The following is a 17590-nucleotide window of genomic DNA, read 5'->3' as shown; positions in this document are numbered from 1 at the left end:
GGTGTTTACTGTGCTGTGCTGCTGTAGTTGCAAAAGTGGTGGGGCATAAATCAATACATGGAATTACATCATGTAAATCCAAAGCCTCAGCAGGATGAACTGTTGAATGAGCTTTCAGGACGTGAATATGTGCCATGGAGTCAAACACAGATCCTTCCAGTAAATACACTGCTCAGAGAGATTGTGAAGTAAAGGGAAGACTTTAAGAGGTTTTTACCTTTAATATGCAGGCATTCAGAACAGATCAGAATTTACCTTTTTCTTTAGTCACCCAGTGCGCTGCTATCGTGGGTCATGTGTGGAAGTTACTTTCATGCCTGTGTCACAGCTGTGACACTTTAGTTGCACTGCTATGAGGGCTCACACGGTGAGATCATGATAAGCATTACATCCCAGTCCCATGTACAAAATAAGAAACTGAATGCGGATATGGCCTGGCATTAGAGAACAAGCAGCATACAGTATCTCATACTCTTCTCAACCCTGCCTTTTCATTTTGTCACAGGGTGGGGTGTGGGTAATGATCCTTCCTCCTGATTCTATAGGCACCCCCTATGACAAAATGTGGAATGGTGTGGAAATTGTTCGTGATTGATGTTATGCTGAGGCTAATTTCTATATCACCGCCAGAAAGAGAAGGAAGCAATGTCACCCAGGATCCGAGGAAACACTAGGGCTGTAGGTGCCGTAGCCCTTTTTATGCTACAGACACGCACTCAGATGTGCAGGGAGTACAGTTGCTGAAAGTGCCTGACTGCTGGCTCTCTTGTCTCTGAGCGAAGCAGTCAGACATGAGCTGAATTTACTATTCCTAAGTGGCTAACTTTATTTGTGGCAGAATACTCTTGGTGGGCGAAGCACCAGCCGCTGCTGCAAGAAAGCCTCCTGCAGGTTCCAAACAATGAGCCTCTGCTTCTCCTTCTTCTGTTAGCCACTCAAGAAATGTAAATGTCAAGGTATTTGTAGAGCCCACTGCCACCAAGCGGTTTTCTGGCGCTATTACTCATACCGCTGTGGAACCCTTCCTGGCTTTCCCTGTGAAGTGTCCACTCCTGGACACCCCCAGGGTGAAGCCAGGCATCCTAGCGCTGTTGGGGCCGTTGTGGAGACTAAGCAAGCTATTGCCCAGAGTTGCAGCCTGGGGCCCGTGATTAGAATAGGCACTGAGGCGAGAATTGTCAGGTCTGAGGAAATTGAGCCCAAGACCCGCCAAGGCGGGAATTGAACCCTGGTCCCAGGCCAGACCTCTGCATCAGGGTCTGCCGCTCTAACCATTGAACCATACTCCTCCACAAGAAGGGGGAAGTAGTTCCAAAAATCCTGAATAGTGGAAATCTATCACAAATGGTGCATGGGTACTGCATATTGTACAGAATGGAGTCTCAGATTCACCAGTCCTCCACCAAATATTCCACCAAAATTATCCAGTCAACATCTACAGATACTGAGATCAGAAGTGAACATTCTTCTGCAGAAACATTCGGTGGAGCCTGTACCTCAGTCTCAACCAACGAGGAGCAGAAATCTATTCCTGTTATTTCTTGGTGAAAATGAAAGGTCCGAAAAATTAATTCAGACCCATTCTAGATCTGAAAGTTGCAAACAAATGGATACGAAGAATTTCAGACTGGTAGCTTTACATCATAATTATCCTCAAATCCATAAAGGAGACTGCATCTGTTCCATAGATATTCAGGATGTATACTTTCACATCCCGATAGCTAGAAAACACTGCAAATTCCTGAGATTTGTAGTATGACACGATCACTACCAGTACAAAAGTACTTCCTTTTGGCCGTATATCAGTCCCCAGAACCTTTTTCACATGCATGGCAATGGTCGCTGCACACCTCTGGAATTCAACATATTTGTCTGTCCATATCTAGATGACTTATTTATCAAGGCATCAATGTGACAATAAACACATTATCATCATCAAATCACTGTTTCTACCCTCAATCTGCTAGGTCTTCATGTCAAACACCAGAAATCGACCTTGTCTCTTCATTACCTACGATCAACTATTGACACCATAAAAGCAAAAGTGTTTTCTTTGCATGAGAGACTTTTATCCATACACCTGAAATTTCAATCTCTCATGAAAGTCTTTCGTCCAATGTTGAGGGAAGTGTCATCCCTTCTAGGCTCAATGGCACCATGTATATTTCTGCCGCCAAATGTCCATCTTCACATGAGACAACTACAAGAGTGTCTGGAGGTCCAGTGGAGTCAATACTCAGGCAATGGGGAAGTAAAGATCATACTTTCCCTCAAAGCGATGCAATTCTTCAATGGTGGTGTCAACCGAAAAAGCCTCCTATAAAGGATGTCTTTCATCAGGATGTTCCCTCTCAAACAGTAGTGGCTGCTGCCTCTATTTGGTTGGTTAGCTCACATGGATCACCTTCAAATTCAAGGAACATGGTCTACAAAGGAAATTTCTTATCATATCAACCTTCTGGAACTAAGAGATGTTCATTTGACTCTGAAATCTTTCCTACCATCCTTCAAGACGGAATGCCTCCTTTTTCAGACAGACAAGAAAACAACGATGTACAATCTTAATAAGCAAGGAGGAGCAAATTCTAGACCCTTAGCACTGGAATCCCAAACAATATGATATTGGTTGCTGGCCAAGAACCAGAGGATCACTGCAACCCATCTACTGGATGTCCAGAATATACAAGCAGACTCCATAAGTAGGATTCTTTATGAAAATCATAAGTGGGTGCAAAACGACGCCCTCGTTCATGACATATTCTGCACCTGGGGTTATCCTCACATAGATCTATTCACAAATGCAGAAAACAAAAAATGCCCAATGTTCGCATTGAGGCTTTATCAACCAGGTACTTTTTAGAATACCCTATGGATCAACTGGTGCAGGGAATTTCTCTGCGATTTTCCTCCAATACCCCTGATTCCATTAGTAATCATCAAACTGTCTTACTCGAAGGCCAGAATGATATTAATAGCTCCGAAGTGGCCCTGATAATAGTAGTTCATAGTCCTACTACATGTCAGAACATCCACACCTGAGGCTGCTGTGCAGGCCGGACCTTCTTATGAAGTTCGGAGGCCAGATGTTCCGTCCCAGTGTCTCCTCTTGGAGTTTAGCAGCAAGGCTGCAGAACTCGTACAATGTGGGCATTTTAACTTACCTCAAGATTGCATGAACATTCTAAAAGAAGCCAACATACTCATCTTACTCTTTTAAATGGAAGAGATTCTATATCTGGTGTTCTCTCAAGAATCTTAATCCAGCCACTTACCAAGAAGAAGCTTTACTACCATACTAACTTCATTTGGCCAAATCTGGGTTAAAATTCTCTTCTATTTAGGTCAATTTATCAGCTATTAGTGCCTACCGAAAGTGTCCTTCACAAACCTCTTTCTTCAAAGTCCCAGTAAAGACTTCTAATAGAGCATCAAGAAGGTTTTTCCTCCAGTACGCCATCCTTCCCCTCCCTAGGAACTGAACATAGAACTTTCACATCTCATGGCACCCCTTTTGAACTTATTCATAAAGCCTCATTACAACACCTTTCTTGGAAAATGGCTTTCCTAGTTGTCATAGCAAACACAAGCAGGTGATGACAGAGCGCCACATCTTTTCCGACACTCACCCCCAGTCACAGATCTGAGTTGAATCCATCATTGTTCTCTAGCTCACTTCGCCACCCCAGTTCAGACCCAGTCATATGCAAATCAGTCTTGACCAAGTTCCTCATGGGAACAGTTCAGCCCAAACTGCCAAGCCAGGTCTTCCCTGGACCAGAAACAAGCACATAGAGTTAGTGAGGTTCAAGCTTTATGTTCTCATGAACAATATACAATGTTTCATAGCAATAAGGTGGTTATGAGAACTCATCTGAAATTCTTTCCCAAAGTTGTTTCGGATTTTCACATTAATTAAAGCATTACTTTGCTGACTTTCTTTCAGAATCCATCCACTACAGCAGGAATATCTCTCCACACTTTGAATGCGAGAAGAGTCTCAAAATAGTAAAAACAAAATATATACTAAGACTGTTTCATTGTGTGTACATTATAGTCCTATACGTATAGGGTAGGCCACACTTAAACAGTCTATATCCAGGTGGATAGTGTCTTGCATCCTGTTATGCTACCAGAAAGCAAATACAACTCTGTTTGGTCTACCAAAGGCCCATTCTACCAGAGAGAAGGCAGGAACGGCTGCTTTAATGAGGAATATTCCTGCTACAGATATCTTCAAAGCAGCTACATGGAAATCTGTTCATACTTTTATGAGATACTATTGTTTGGACTCAGCTGCTCGAGTAGGACAAGCTTCCTTCAAAAATCTCTTTGCTTAGTTTTTTCTACTGTCCATTTTTTTCTTTTCAACTGCCGTTTGTAGGGATGGGCTTGGTACTGTATTCAGTGCTTATGATTATCAATAGAGATCCCCTGAGAAGAAGGGGTGGTTTTTACCTGTAATCCGAGTTCTCTCTCAGTTGAATCTCCATTAAACTAATAAGCGACCCACCAACCTCCCCAGTGGAAGAGACAACGATTATTAATACACATTCTGTTTTAATTTGTTGTACTCTCCTAAACTCTGAGAAAAGAACTGAGGTAACTGTCTTCTGCTGGGCATGATGGGGCACTGGAGGGCAATGATCCTTTTCCAATTCCTTCAAAAAAGGTATATGAAGGATATTTCTAAGAAAAAATGACTCAGCTCCTGGAAATTCTTTTTATTTTACCAACAATATTTTGACCTTTTTTAAATACAAATTAAACTAATTGGCCAGAATTGCCTTCTTTATAGGATGCAAAATGTTTTTAACAAAATGGTGAACTTGTACACTTAAGAAGATGTAGTTCAAGAAAGTGCTCCGGAATCCCTGCACATGGGCGGGACTATTCAATGCTTATAATTTCAGTGGAGATCACCCTCAGAGAGAACTAGGATTGCAGGTAAGATTCCATTCCTTCCTCCTTCTATGTGTGATACAGAATGCTTCAGGCATAGATAGAGGAAGCAACAAGGAGAAATAAACATATTTCTCCTCATTATGCCTCACTAGGAAAGGCGTAGCATTTTGATGCATTCCCAGTTTGCCTCCTTTATTCAATATGGGAACGCACTAAATTCCACGGGTGGATGCATCGGAACGCCCATACTCCATCCATGGAATGCCTCCTAGATGCGGTGTAACGCAACACAGCACAAAGGGCTGCATTGTGTTACATTTTCTTTACCATCCATGCAAGGTAACTAAGTTGGCCTATGCATGGTTTAGTAAATACCAACGAATGTTTTGCATCGTGGCAGCTCCAAAAAAGTGGCACCACCATGACTCAAAATGTTAGTGAATCTGGACCCCGGTGTTTACCACTGATGGTTTGTGCCGTCCCTTCTCGTAGAAGAAGGCATCATATCTCCTCAATCTGCAGGTTGTGACACAACTAATACCCGCAGGGCATGGCTGGCAATTTTCCAAATAGTACTTAAGTAATGTCTGAAAGTGAGGCGGATTAACTGAATTAATTCTAGCTTTGACAGCTGGCTCGCACAGTTTATTGAGAATAGGGGACTTGCCTGTATCCTTCAGCCCTTCAGCGAGTCTCAGGTGGTCGTGGTTTGATACTTTTGTATGGTTTGCACCGGATAGGCAGGCAGGCCCATCAAGGAAGCATTGGCACACTGGTGGTTGGTCTTGATCAAATTTTTGGTATTGGGACGCAGTGGTAGGTACTGGCCATTGGGACAGTTTGTCTGTTCTGTTCACATCACAAACGGGGCAGGACATTCCATATTTTCCCATACTTTGTCTCTTTACCATTGGCTAAGTGTGGCTAGGTGGGCAATCATTTCAAGATTCATTCTTACAACTTACAAATAGATCATCTTTTGTTTCTAGCCATATGCTCACACTGCCTTCAGCTATCTCTTATCTTTCCCCCTTCTGAAATTTTCTCTTATAGACTTTTCTCCATCTAGTCTCTCCTTATCCGTTCTCAACTCTGCTTTCTCTTAGGATTGCTTGATTTGACTTGTAACATCAGTCTAATGTGTTTCTTCCACAGCCCCTTCTATAACCAGTACTGCAAGGATCACTTCAACAATGGCCACTGTGAAAGGGGCTGTTATAGTATCGAGTGTGGGTGGGACGGTGGGGACTGCCTATCGAATGATAAGGGAGCCGGTGGTGGTGGCACCCTCATTCTGGTGGTGGTGCTGACGGCTGAGAACCTGAGCCAGGAGCTGGCCGTTCTAACCAGGATCCTAGCCATAACCGTCCGTGCCAGTGTGTGGCTCAAGCGCGACGCGGAGGGTGAAATGATTTACCGCTACACGGGACACGAAAATCTGGAGAACTTGAACAAGACCAGTCTGCAACGGTGGAGGCCACGTGGGGTGACCCGCCAGGAGAGATCTGTGGCACCCACAAGCTGGAGCCACACGTCCAGCGACGTCCACCAAGAGAAAGTTGGGTGAGTCACTTCAAGTTCTCCCATGTAAGCGAGCTTGATGGTACATCACGTGCTGTTCTATGGTATATGTGATGAACTGTTTTTTATACTGTAACAACAGAGTGACTAACATTGATCTACAAAGGCTATATCCATTGCACGTTTTTAGGCAACAACTGAGTTTCAAAATAACAATTAAATTCATTGTGCACAAACATACCTCATGTGCATATTTTTTTTTAATGTATCGTTTCTGAAGCACTTACAGCCTGATTCATCATTCTCCCGTTTTGCGAGCCCCTAATAGCGATTCATAGCGAATCGCTATTAAGGACTCGCAAAACGGGATTCATGTAGAAATTGCATAAAGAAATGCGATTCCTACATATTCCTTATTTGCGATTAGCAAATTGCTAATCGCAAATAAGGAATACCTCGCCATTCATTCCTATGGGCCAAAAGGCCCATAGGAATGAATGGGGAGTATTCCTTATTTGCGATTAGCAATTAGCTAATCGCAAATAAGATAGCGATTGAAAGGGTGCCAGGGGTGTCCAAAGGACACCCTGTAGCACCCCTTAAATGCTAATATGAACAGGGGTTGCGCACACACATGTCCAAAGGACATGTGTGTGTGCAACATGCAACTCAGAAAAATGCTTTTAAAAGCATTTTTCTGAGTTATCGCTATTTACCACGAGGTTTGACCTCGCGGTAAATAGCGGCCCAAAATTGCGATTTCGCAATTTTTAAATGGATGATGAATTGCATTTAAGGAATCTCAAATAGAGATTCCTTAAATGTAATCCATCGCAAATTTGCGAAAACGCAATTACCGATTTTTGCATTTGGGATGATGAATCCCAAATGCAAAAATCTCACTCGGAAAGGGCCAGATTCTCAGAATCTGACCCTTTGCGAGCCGAATTCAGCTTCATGAATTAGGCTGTAAGTGGCACATGCATCAACAATGCCATTTGCGATTCCTTATTAGCGAAAAATAAGGATTGGCTAATAGGAATAGCAAAAGGCTATGCATGTAGAAATCGCAAAAAAAAATAGCGATTTCTAAGCATTCCTTCATTGCGACTCGCAGATTACTTAAATTGCGATTTTTGCATTTGGGATGATGCATCCCAAATGCAAAAATACTGGTTGCAAAGGGGCAGATTCTGAGAATCTGCCCGTTTGCGACCGGTTTTTGCTTTGATGCATGTGGACCTTAGGGCTTATTTACAGTTTGGCCAATGGGGCACATCTGCCAAAACGCAGTAGCTGTCTTTTCCAGATATTCACTGTTCACTTGTTCTAGTTACAGTCTGTGGAATGTGTCGGTTTCTGATGGCAGAGCCTCCTCCCACATGACCATTAGGAACCTTCAACTGGCGAGCTGTCAGATTTTGGACCATTGGTCGAAGTCCTTAAGACCATCCACCCTGAATTCCAGAGTGCTTTTTTCTTGACCTGGACAGCCACGCAAAGCGTGGCGCTTCGAATAGGACACCAAAGGAGGGCGCCTGATGTGATGGGACAAAACTCAAGCACAGGCATTTCTGTATATTGCAGAGCTGCAAATGTCCTAGTATCTATGAAAAGGGGGCATAACTTGACGAGAAGAGCACAAACACTCATAAAAGTTTCACACAAGGCCAAATCTTCTAAAACTGCATTACCTGGCTTTGTGTGAAAGCATAGCACCAAGTGAAATAAGGGGCAAGTTGTGTGCTATTCTTACATATGTAATGTACAATAAAGGATACATTTTAAGCAGTTTACTTGTGGCATTGGATCCCATATCGAAATTTCTACTGGAGGATGTACATAGAGAACAAACGTCTGCAACGTGCCATGGGGCAGATCTACAAGAAGGTACCGCAGCGCTGCATCGCAAGCCCTTTGGCTGTGCCATGCTGCAGCACTTTCGGAGCACAGGAATGCGACATATTTACAATGATGTCACTTTCCTGTGCTATCCCCTGCGCTGGCGCACAAACAGCTGCCATGCGCAGGTGCAGGCACCCTTGCACTATGGTGCAAGGATGCCTGCGCCATGGGGAGATTGTTTTTGTGCAGAAAGGGGCACCTTCCTCCACAAAAACAATCACTACAGGCATTTTCCTCTGTCAATGTATGCTGTAGAATGCAGCACGCATAGAAAGAGGAAAAAAACGAGGAGACATTAAAACAATTCACCACGTAGCGCCTGGCTACGCCACCCCTAGTGTAGCATAGCAAACTGACGCATTTCCAGGTTCACGATTTCTCGTAAATCTGGAAATGTGTCTGTTTCACAGCAACACCCATGGAACGCCCCTTTCACTCAAAGTGCTGTGTGTATAGGGGCCACGCACGGTGGCTTTTCCTGTCCTTGTAAATATGGGGCAGAGAAATGTGCTGCCAGTGGGTCACAAAAAGTGACGTACATGCAGCGTAAGGGGCTTGTAAATCTGCCCCTATGTGTTTAGGATTTTATTTCGTAAAACAGCCAAGGTTTTCAGATAGCATGGATTCACACAAAACCTGAGTCTTCCATTGGACCCACCAGTTCTCTCTAAATATTGGCAACCTTGGGGCATATTACCAAGCAAAAGTGATAATTATCTCTATTGCTTGGTTAGAAACAAAAATTTACCGCTGAGCTGCGGCGATTTTTATCGCAAATAAACCTTGGTATTACCAAGGTTTATCGCAAATGCGATAAAAATCGGCCGCAATGCATGAATATCGCTGGAAAGTCAGCGATATTCATGCATTACCGAGTTAATGCTCTTAGCCATGTTATCCACCTCCCATTGGATAACATGGCTAAGAACTGCTCAGGGCAGGTGTTAGCTTTTGGAGATATTTGCGCTTAGCACGAATATCTCCAAAAGTTGGTAATAGGAGATTGAATTGAAGGAGATTTATAATGCGCAAGACAATAACCCGCAGGTATCAAGGCGCCTAGCAAAAAGATCAGAGAATGATCAGGAAAAAGACAAGAAACCCTACACATATGCTTGCTGAAAGAGAAGGGTTTTTAAGGCAGTGCGGAAGTTCTGTAAGGACGGGAGAGATCTCAGATCCAGAGGAAGTTCGTTCCACCACTTAGGGGCAAGAGTGGAGAAGGCTCTGCCACCCCATTTGGCTCTTCGTACACGGGGGGCTGCCAGAAGCAGTTTCCCAGAGGAGCGCAAGTTCCTTCGGGGGACATAGTGGGAGATGATGGATCCTATTCCAGTGTCGCTCTTTTTGGCGATGGCTCTGTAGGTCATACATAGGACCTTAAACCGGATACGGTATTCTACCGGCAGCCAGTGCAGCGTTTTCCTGGCTGCAGTGGCCGAGGAGCGTCTGGGAATATCCAGGACAAATCTGGCTATGGACTACCTGTAAGCGCTGCAGCTGTCCTTTGTTAAGTCCAGCATACAGCGCATTACAGTAGTCCAGACGCGAGCCGATGAGAGCAACAGCTATTTGTTTTCTTGCCTGGAGGGAGAGATATTTCCTGATCCTTCGTAGGGTGTGAATCAGGCCCCAACAGGTGGAAACGGTTCTGCTCACCTGGCTACCTAAGTCAAGGGCAGGGTCTATTAACACCCCGAGATTTTTAGCAGAAGATGTGGGGTAAGGGCATGTTCCAAGTGAGTCGGGCCACCAATTGGCTGACCAGATGTTTTCTTTCCCCCCAAACACCATCACCTCCGTCTTCTCCCTGTTCAGTTTCAGGGAGTTCTGGATCATCCATTGACCAACCGCCTCCATACAAGATCTAAACTTGGAGGCGATTAGTTCATCTGAATGGGGAAGAGAGACGAGGATTTGAGTGTCGTCTGCGTACGAGACTACCTCCATCCCGAACGATCTTATTAATTTGGCTAGTGGGGTAACATAGATATTAAAAAGGGTCGGGCTGAGTGCTGACCCTTGAGGAACCCCACATAGCACAGGTCGGGATGGAGATAGGAACTCCCCCAGCTTGACTCTTTGTTCCCTCCCCGTGAGGAAGGAGGTCAAAAGATCCAGAGCTGCGTTCTTCACCCCCACCTCCCTCAGCCGCGATGTAAGTACTGAGGGGGAGAGGGTGTCGAAAGCCGCAGTTAGATCTAGCAGGACCAGGAGAGAGGTCTGGCCCTCATCTACTGTCGTGCGGATCTTGTCGAGCACGATGGTGAGGGCTGACTCGGTGCTGAATTCTTTCCTGAATCCATGCTGGGAGGAGTCTAAGCATCCCGAGCTTTCCACAAAGACGGCGAGATGCTTGTTAAGATGTGTCTCAAGCATCTTCGCAGGAGCAGGGAGCAGGGAGATAGGCCGGAAGTTTTTTAAGACCCCCGGATCCAGAGAGGCCTTTTTCAACAGGGGTTTTACTACCGCCTTCTTCCACTCTACAGGGAAAATACCATCTCTGATGGCTAGATTCATTACCTCTAGCAGCGGTGGTAAGAGGGACTCCTTACACTGCTTGATGACTTTCAGTGGGCAGGTATCCAGAGGGGAACCAGACTTAGTCTTAGCTAGCAGTAGCTCAAGATCTTGCAAGGCCATCGGGGGAAAGCGTCCAGAGTGCATGGTGGGGAGATTTCTGTGGTGATCGAGCTCATCTCAACCCTGGGTGTAGATGCACTGAGAACAGCTCTTTGTTCCTCGAGGGCCAGGTGGATATCCTGAATTTTAGAATGGAAGAAGGAGGCGATCTTATCACAAAGATCCTGCGAAGGAATGACAGGGTCAGGGGCTTGCAGTCTGACCAGGGAGTCAACAGTTTTAAAGAGTTCCTTCGGAGAGGAGAGCGAGGAGGTCGCGGTAACAAAGTATTCTTGTTTAGCCTGCACAATTTCAGCTTTGTATTTTTTAACAAGAAGTCTATGAGCTTCCTTGTTCTTGAGGTCCCAACTAGCATGCCATAGCCTCTCCTTCCTCCTCACTTCTTGCCTAAGAAGCATAAGGGAGTCGGAGAACCAGGGGGCAGAAGGTCTCTTTCTGGTGCGGCGCCGAGATTGTACTGGGGCCAGTTTATTCAAGGCCTCGGTAGTGACCTGTTCAAAGTGAGCGACTGCAGTCTGTGCTCTATCTAGGCCAGTGATAGCAAGGCTTGCAGCCCAGGGCACGAAGGAATTGCTATTAATATTCCTGAAGTTTCTAGTAGTCTCTATTGTATGGTTCCCTAGTTTACAGGAGTTCACCCTATGGTGTTTCAGAAGGAAAGGGACCGCCAGATGGTCAGACCAGGAAAGATGGATCGGGTCCTTGGTAGTCAAACGGGGATCATTGGAGAAGATGCCATCCAAAGTGTGTCCTGCACGATGTGTGGCTCCCGTGACACGTTGCGTAAGCCTGCAAGATTCTAGGGCCTCAATGAGACAGGAGGTATCAGAGAGGTCGTGCCGTTCTAGGTGGTAGTTAAAGTCACCCAAGATGGAAAAGTTGTCTCGGCCAAAATAGGGTTCAAGAGATTGAAGTAGGTGGTGCGTGAAGTGGGTTCTCGAGCCAGGGGGTCGATAAATTAAGATACCGTTAAAGAAGGGGCGTTGATCTTCCTTTATTGTAAAATAAAGTGCTTGGAAACTGTCAGGAAAATCAGTTATGGGTACTATGTGGCATTGTAGGTGATCTTTGTGAAGGATCGCTATTCCCACTCCCACTCGTCCCTGCCTATCTAGTCTGGCCAGGCAGTAACCTTCAGGGACAGCCTCTATTAGATCAGGGTCGGACGAGTCCTTAGCCCAAGTTTCGGTCACAAACACTAGAGTGGGCGTTCTGTCCAGTACCATCTCCTTAAACATAACCTTGTTCTTGATAAGGGAGCGGGCATTGACCAAGATGCCCTCTACTCCTACTGTATTAGAACTGGATGTGACGGGGTGTTCAGGGGTAGGGTAGATGGGGGCGGAGTTAGGAGGTCTTGACGAGAGGTAACAGCCACATCGTAGTGGGAGCAGAAGATCATCCGGTTCATAAGAATGTGAGCAGCGTTTTTTACGAGGTTTAAGAGCCAACAAATCGCGAAGAGAGTAGCTGCAGGGGGGAGATGACATTTTACCAGAGTCCAGGGACCAGCCGTCCAGCGCGTCCTCAGCGCGGACGGGCGCAGACGGGCTGGACTCTGGCGTGACTCCGGCGGGCATCCGGCGCATCCGCTACCGCGTCCGCTACGCGGAGCGACAGGGGTCTCTTTTATAACGACTAGAGCGCGAGGGCGCGCCTACACACCCAAGATGGCCGCTAAACAGCCCTCGCCTCCCCGGGACCAGCTCTCAGCGTCAACACTCAGCTGAGAGCGGCCCAGGAGGTAGAGGAAGGTAGGGAACAAAGATCCTAGTTGAAATCCGCTTCTAAAATCAAGCGCAAATATAAAGCAAGCGTCGCTCGGGACGCGATTTAAAATTAGCGTTACCCTCTGCAATTAAGTCTGTGCCAGAGCAGGTAAAGAATAGAGGAGTAGAACCTCCGGCTTCCGCCTCAGAGGGTGAAAAGGAATCGTTTGGCAGTCTCTACCTGAGCCCCCTTTATAACGACTAGAGCGCGAGGGCGCGCCTACACACCCAAGATGGCCGCTAAACAGCCCTGGCCTCCCCGGGACCAGCTCTCAGCGTCAACACTCAGCTGAGAGCGGCCCAGGAGGTAGAGGAAGGTAGGGAACAAAGATCCTAGTTGAAATCCGCTTCTAAAATCAAGCGCAAATAAAAAGCAAGCGTCACTCGGGACGCGATTTAAAATTAGCGTTACCCTCTGCAATTAAGTCTGTGCCAGGGCAGGTAAAGAATAGAGGAGTAGAACCTCCGGCTTCCGCCTCAGAGGGTGAAAAGGAATCGTTTGGCAGTCTCTACCTGAGCCCCCTTTATAACGACTAGAGCGCGAGGGCGCGCCTACACACCCAAGATGGCCGCTAAACAGCCCTCGCCTCCCCGGGACCAGCTCTCAGCGTCAACACTCAGCTGAGAGCGGCCCAGGAGGTAGAGGAAGGTAGGGAACAAAGATCCTAGTTGAAATCCGCTTCTAAAATCAAGCGCAAATAAAAAGCAAGCGTCACTCGGGACGCGATTTAAAATTAGCGTTACCCTCTGCAATTAAGTCTGTGCCAGAGCAGGTAAAGAATAGAGGAGTAGAACCTCCGGCTTCCGCCTCAGAGGGTGAAAAGGAATCGTTTTCCAGTCGCTAACATCTTGGCACGCCCACTTTGCATATCATTAGTGATAAATATCACTGACATCCAAAGTGGGGCCCAAGATGGTCGCTATCTCCTACTAGCTGTCGCTAACTGGTGTTAGCGACAGCTAGGTAATAGGGAGATAATTTTATCTCCGCTTTCTTGGCTTTTAAAGCCAAAAAAGCGGAGATAAACCCCCTTGATAATATGCCCCCTTGAATTTTGAAGCACGTAGGCTGGAAAGATTGTTCAGGCGTTTTGCAATCTGCACACCCATCCATTAGATATTTGATGAACGAGATAACCTGTGCGTCCTTCTTTGAGGTAAAACAGAGTGATACAAGTCAGTCTGTGCCATCTTGCCAAAGTTAGACTTTTCCTTAGCAGACCTGTGATTCTTTTCCTGCACTGCAAACTATGTCAAGTTCGTTCACTGGAGTCCAATGGAGGTGTTCCCAGATTAACAGCAAAGCATCTGGCTCTGTTGGCCAAGGAACACCGAGGGGCATATTATCAAGGGCATTATCGCCGCATTAGCGGCACTTTTTGCCGCTAATGTGGTGATAATTTTATCGCCCTATTAACAAGCTCGCGCTAAGTCTTGTTAGCGCTAGTTTCCATGGTTTTGCTCCCGTTTTTTATCGCCTTGCATGCCATCTCTAATGACATGCAAAGTAGGCGTTACGGAGCAAGACAACATGGAAATAGTCGCTAACAAGGCTTCGCTTTATATACAAGCCTTCAGAAAACCCGCTTAGCGACAATAATTATAGCGATAAGCCACATTATCGCAGAATTTTAACACCTGCTTTAAAAGTGACTTAGGCAGCTACATAATGGGAGGTGGATTGCAGAGTTACGGTCACAGGGGCATATCAGCAAGGATTTCCTTATCTCCAATTCTTATCTCGGGTTTTCAAGCGATAATGTCGCTTTTCGCCGCTATTGCTGGATTTCATAACGCCTCAGAGATAATCATTGTTAATAATGCGCTATCTCGGCATTAAAATCCAGCGATAGCCGGCGTTAAAAATAATAGTGCTAACAGCGCTTTGTGATATTTATCGCAATGTGTTGATAATATGCCCCCAAGATAATCCAACTTTATGTGGATTACTACCGTCTTCTCAACTATCAATGAGGTCTATGGGTCTCTTTATCTGTACTCTTGAAAAGACACAGCTCACTCGTCCTTTCGGATGATGTTTTTTCAGTCACCCCATAACTGCGTTCTTGCTTTCACTCAGTGCAGGCTCTGCGTGCTTTTTGTGTATGTGGCATGTTGTAGGTGTGTTGTGTGGCTGAGAAACGATGTGCAACGTGAGTGTGTCCTACGGATGGTATGTGCAAGTTGCAAATAATGTTGGTTTACCCTCAGGTTTTCCTTGTTATTTGTTTAGATATGACAGCCTACATGCAGCGGTCACTGGATGCTTGTTTTAGAGAGGTATAAACATCTAGGTGGCCAGAGGAATGTACATACATGTACTGCCTGGTCAAGACCTCTGTCTACCATCAGTACCTGAGTTTCTCTTCCCTTCTGTGTTGTGATGGATGCTGCCAACCAGTGGAGAATGCTAGTTTGGTGTGTCTGGCTGGGTTCTTCCTGCAACCCAAAAACTGACCCTTTGATGCCTGCCCCCTTCCTGGCCTTTTAAAATCCTTAGAAGAAAGTCTGAAAAGGTGAATTTGCCTATTGTAGGCTGGAATTTCAAAATGTCAAATGTAGCTTGAATCCTGGTTGGCTCTGAAGCAGGGTAAATACTGCCCTCCTTGGGCCAGTAACTTGTCTGGCATTTGTGGACAAGCTGATAACGATGGTGAAGGAGGAGAGAGGGACATGTGCCAGAAACAGGGAGCCATGTGATGACCAAGCTTGGACTCTGATAGAAGCCCTGCTGGTTGTAACCTACCATGGATGAAGGGGAAGTTGAAAGCTTGGTATGGAAAGTAGTGGATCAGGAAGACGAAGATCAAAACCCACCAGTCTGCGTGGTGGTCTTCTTAACAAAGTGGCCAAGCCTTGAGCCAAGAGGACCATACAGCTAGCTGGCCATAATCAGCCCGAGGACCTCTGCAATATATACAGGAGTGAGGATAAGCAGAAAACTATTCAAGACTACAAATGGGAAGAGCCTACATCGTCCTTGCTCCGTTCATTCCATCCGAGACTGTGGGAGCATATGTGTTTTAATTTTCACACTAGGTTGTAGGGTGGTATTCTGTTGGCTTAGCCCTGTTGATCCTCTTCTAGAACTATGTGTAAACAGTACGAACCCAGAGATGTTGTTCTTTAAATTTGGGGTTAGACCCCATGTATGTATCTTCTGTTTGTACATTTAAGGCACAAATCTTGCTAGTGCGTTACGGCGCACTCTACCACTGTATCTTTTGCTTTATCTAAATGGACGATGATTTCAGATTGTGTACATCAAGTTGGGTTTTACATCTCTGCTGTATGTACTTTCACATTACACACTAATATTACATTACACAGAGTTGCAATTAGGGAATGATCTGCCTGGAATCCAAGGCCAGTGGATTATCCACTCAGCCACATTTCTGCTTAGCCTAAATCCTTGTTGTTACCTCTGTCGCAAACTGTGACAGTAACTGGTTTCCCAGCACCTCAGACACTTATCGCAGGAGCCTCGGCTGCTGTTCAAAGTTACAGTCCATTGATACCCGGATCCATCATCTTTGCCTGTTTCATGGGATCAGGATTGTGTCTTCATTTTGGTTGGTGGGTTGTAGGAGTCTGAAATTCTTGATTTTTGCGACCCTTCTGACAGGGTCTCAGATTCCTGGACCCAGATTTACTAACACATTTTTAGGTTTTGCCTCGCCAAAAAGATGCGCTCTGCGCATCTTTTTCGCGCAGGCGAAAACCTGATGAGAACTGTAGTGTGCTTTGGGTCGGCCCTCGTCATTCATTGGCTGGCTCCGTAAATGGAGCCTAGCCATTGGATGAGGGGCCTGTCCGTCAATGCCGGACCAGACACAGGGGCGTTCCCGACATTCTTTGGCTTTTGCCGACATCACGCGTCACGTAACGCCCCCGAGTCTGTTCCGGCATTGCCGGCACTTCTGCGTCTCTCCTCCCCCGTTTCCCGCCCCGTGACTGGCCGGCCGGCCAATCCTAGCGCGGCCGGCCGGAAGTGCCCGCCCCCCGCAGCCCGGGGGAAGAAGGAAGACGGCAAGAAGTATGGCGGCGCCCGCGGGGCTCCCGTGGCCTGGAGGGAACCCCGGGAGATGCGGAGGACGTTGCCGGTCTCCCATGCCGAAGAGGGAGACCGGAGAAGTGCCAGAGAGATTGTCGACGTTGCCGGTCTCCCATGCCGAAGAGGGAGACCGGAGAAGTGCCGCCGTCGCAAGGTGCAGGTGAGTCGATTTTTTTTTTTTTTTCCCTCCTCTCTTCCCCTGCCTTCCTGCCCCAACCTCTCTCCCCCTGTCTCCTACCTTCACTCGTCGCTCGTCATGTCCTCCCGCAGACCTGACCCCGGCGGCACCGGGATCGGAATCCGCAGGGTTAAAAGGTGAACTTGCGGTAAACCTGCCCCCTCCACGGCCGGGCATTAAACATTCACGGCCATCTGAGCGGAAGGCTGTCTCGGAGCGGCGCTGTCTCCTGCCAGACCCGGTCTCGGCCACTCTCCGTTTCACCGATGCCCTGCCAGGAACCTCGTTAACGGCTTCACTCCTTGCCCGGCACAGCAGCTCCTGGTTGATGCTCGGTGGATCAATGCACCGGCTACTGCCAGTGCAACCTCCACGGGAAACGACCCCCATCTCGGCAATTCAAGAGGGCGGGCGGGTTAACGCAAAACATGCAGGGCTCTCGGTCTAACGGGAGCTCGCAGGGTCCGATCCGATTCGGATAACTTGGGCCTGATATATATAAAGGGATCACTCTGGTGCGTTGATAAATCTATAGGGATCACTCTAGTGCGTTGATAAGTAGGCTAAGAGACTGGATATTCTGGTGACCAAGGTGTTTGTATGAGGCAGTCTGTTGTT

General features: G+C 46.6%; 1 protein-coding gene across 1 annotated transcript in view; it reads left to right on the top strand.

Annotated features, from left to right (window-relative positions):
* Positions 1 to 17590, top strand: part of LOC147660783 (neurogenic locus notch homolog protein 1-like) — a 415745-nt gene that overhangs the window by 321847 nt on the left and 76308 nt on the right. Inside the window, exon 26 of the mRNA XM_086951469.1 lies at positions 6058 to 6465. Coding sequence (XP_086807595.1) covers positions 6058 to 6465 — 408 coding nt within the window. The remainder of the gene's footprint in view (positions 1 to 6057; positions 6466 to 17590) is intronic.

This window comes from Lissotriton vulgaris, unplaced genomic scaffold (assembly GCF_964263255.1).
Source record: "Lissotriton vulgaris unplaced genomic scaffold, aLisVul1.2 SCAFFOLD_1465, whole genome shotgun sequence".
Taxonomy (NCBI): domain Eukaryota; kingdom Metazoa; phylum Chordata; class Amphibia; order Caudata; family Salamandridae; genus Lissotriton; species Lissotriton vulgaris.
The sequence above is the reverse complement of the archived record's forward strand: the minus strand, read 5'-3'. Positions and strand labels throughout refer to the sequence as shown.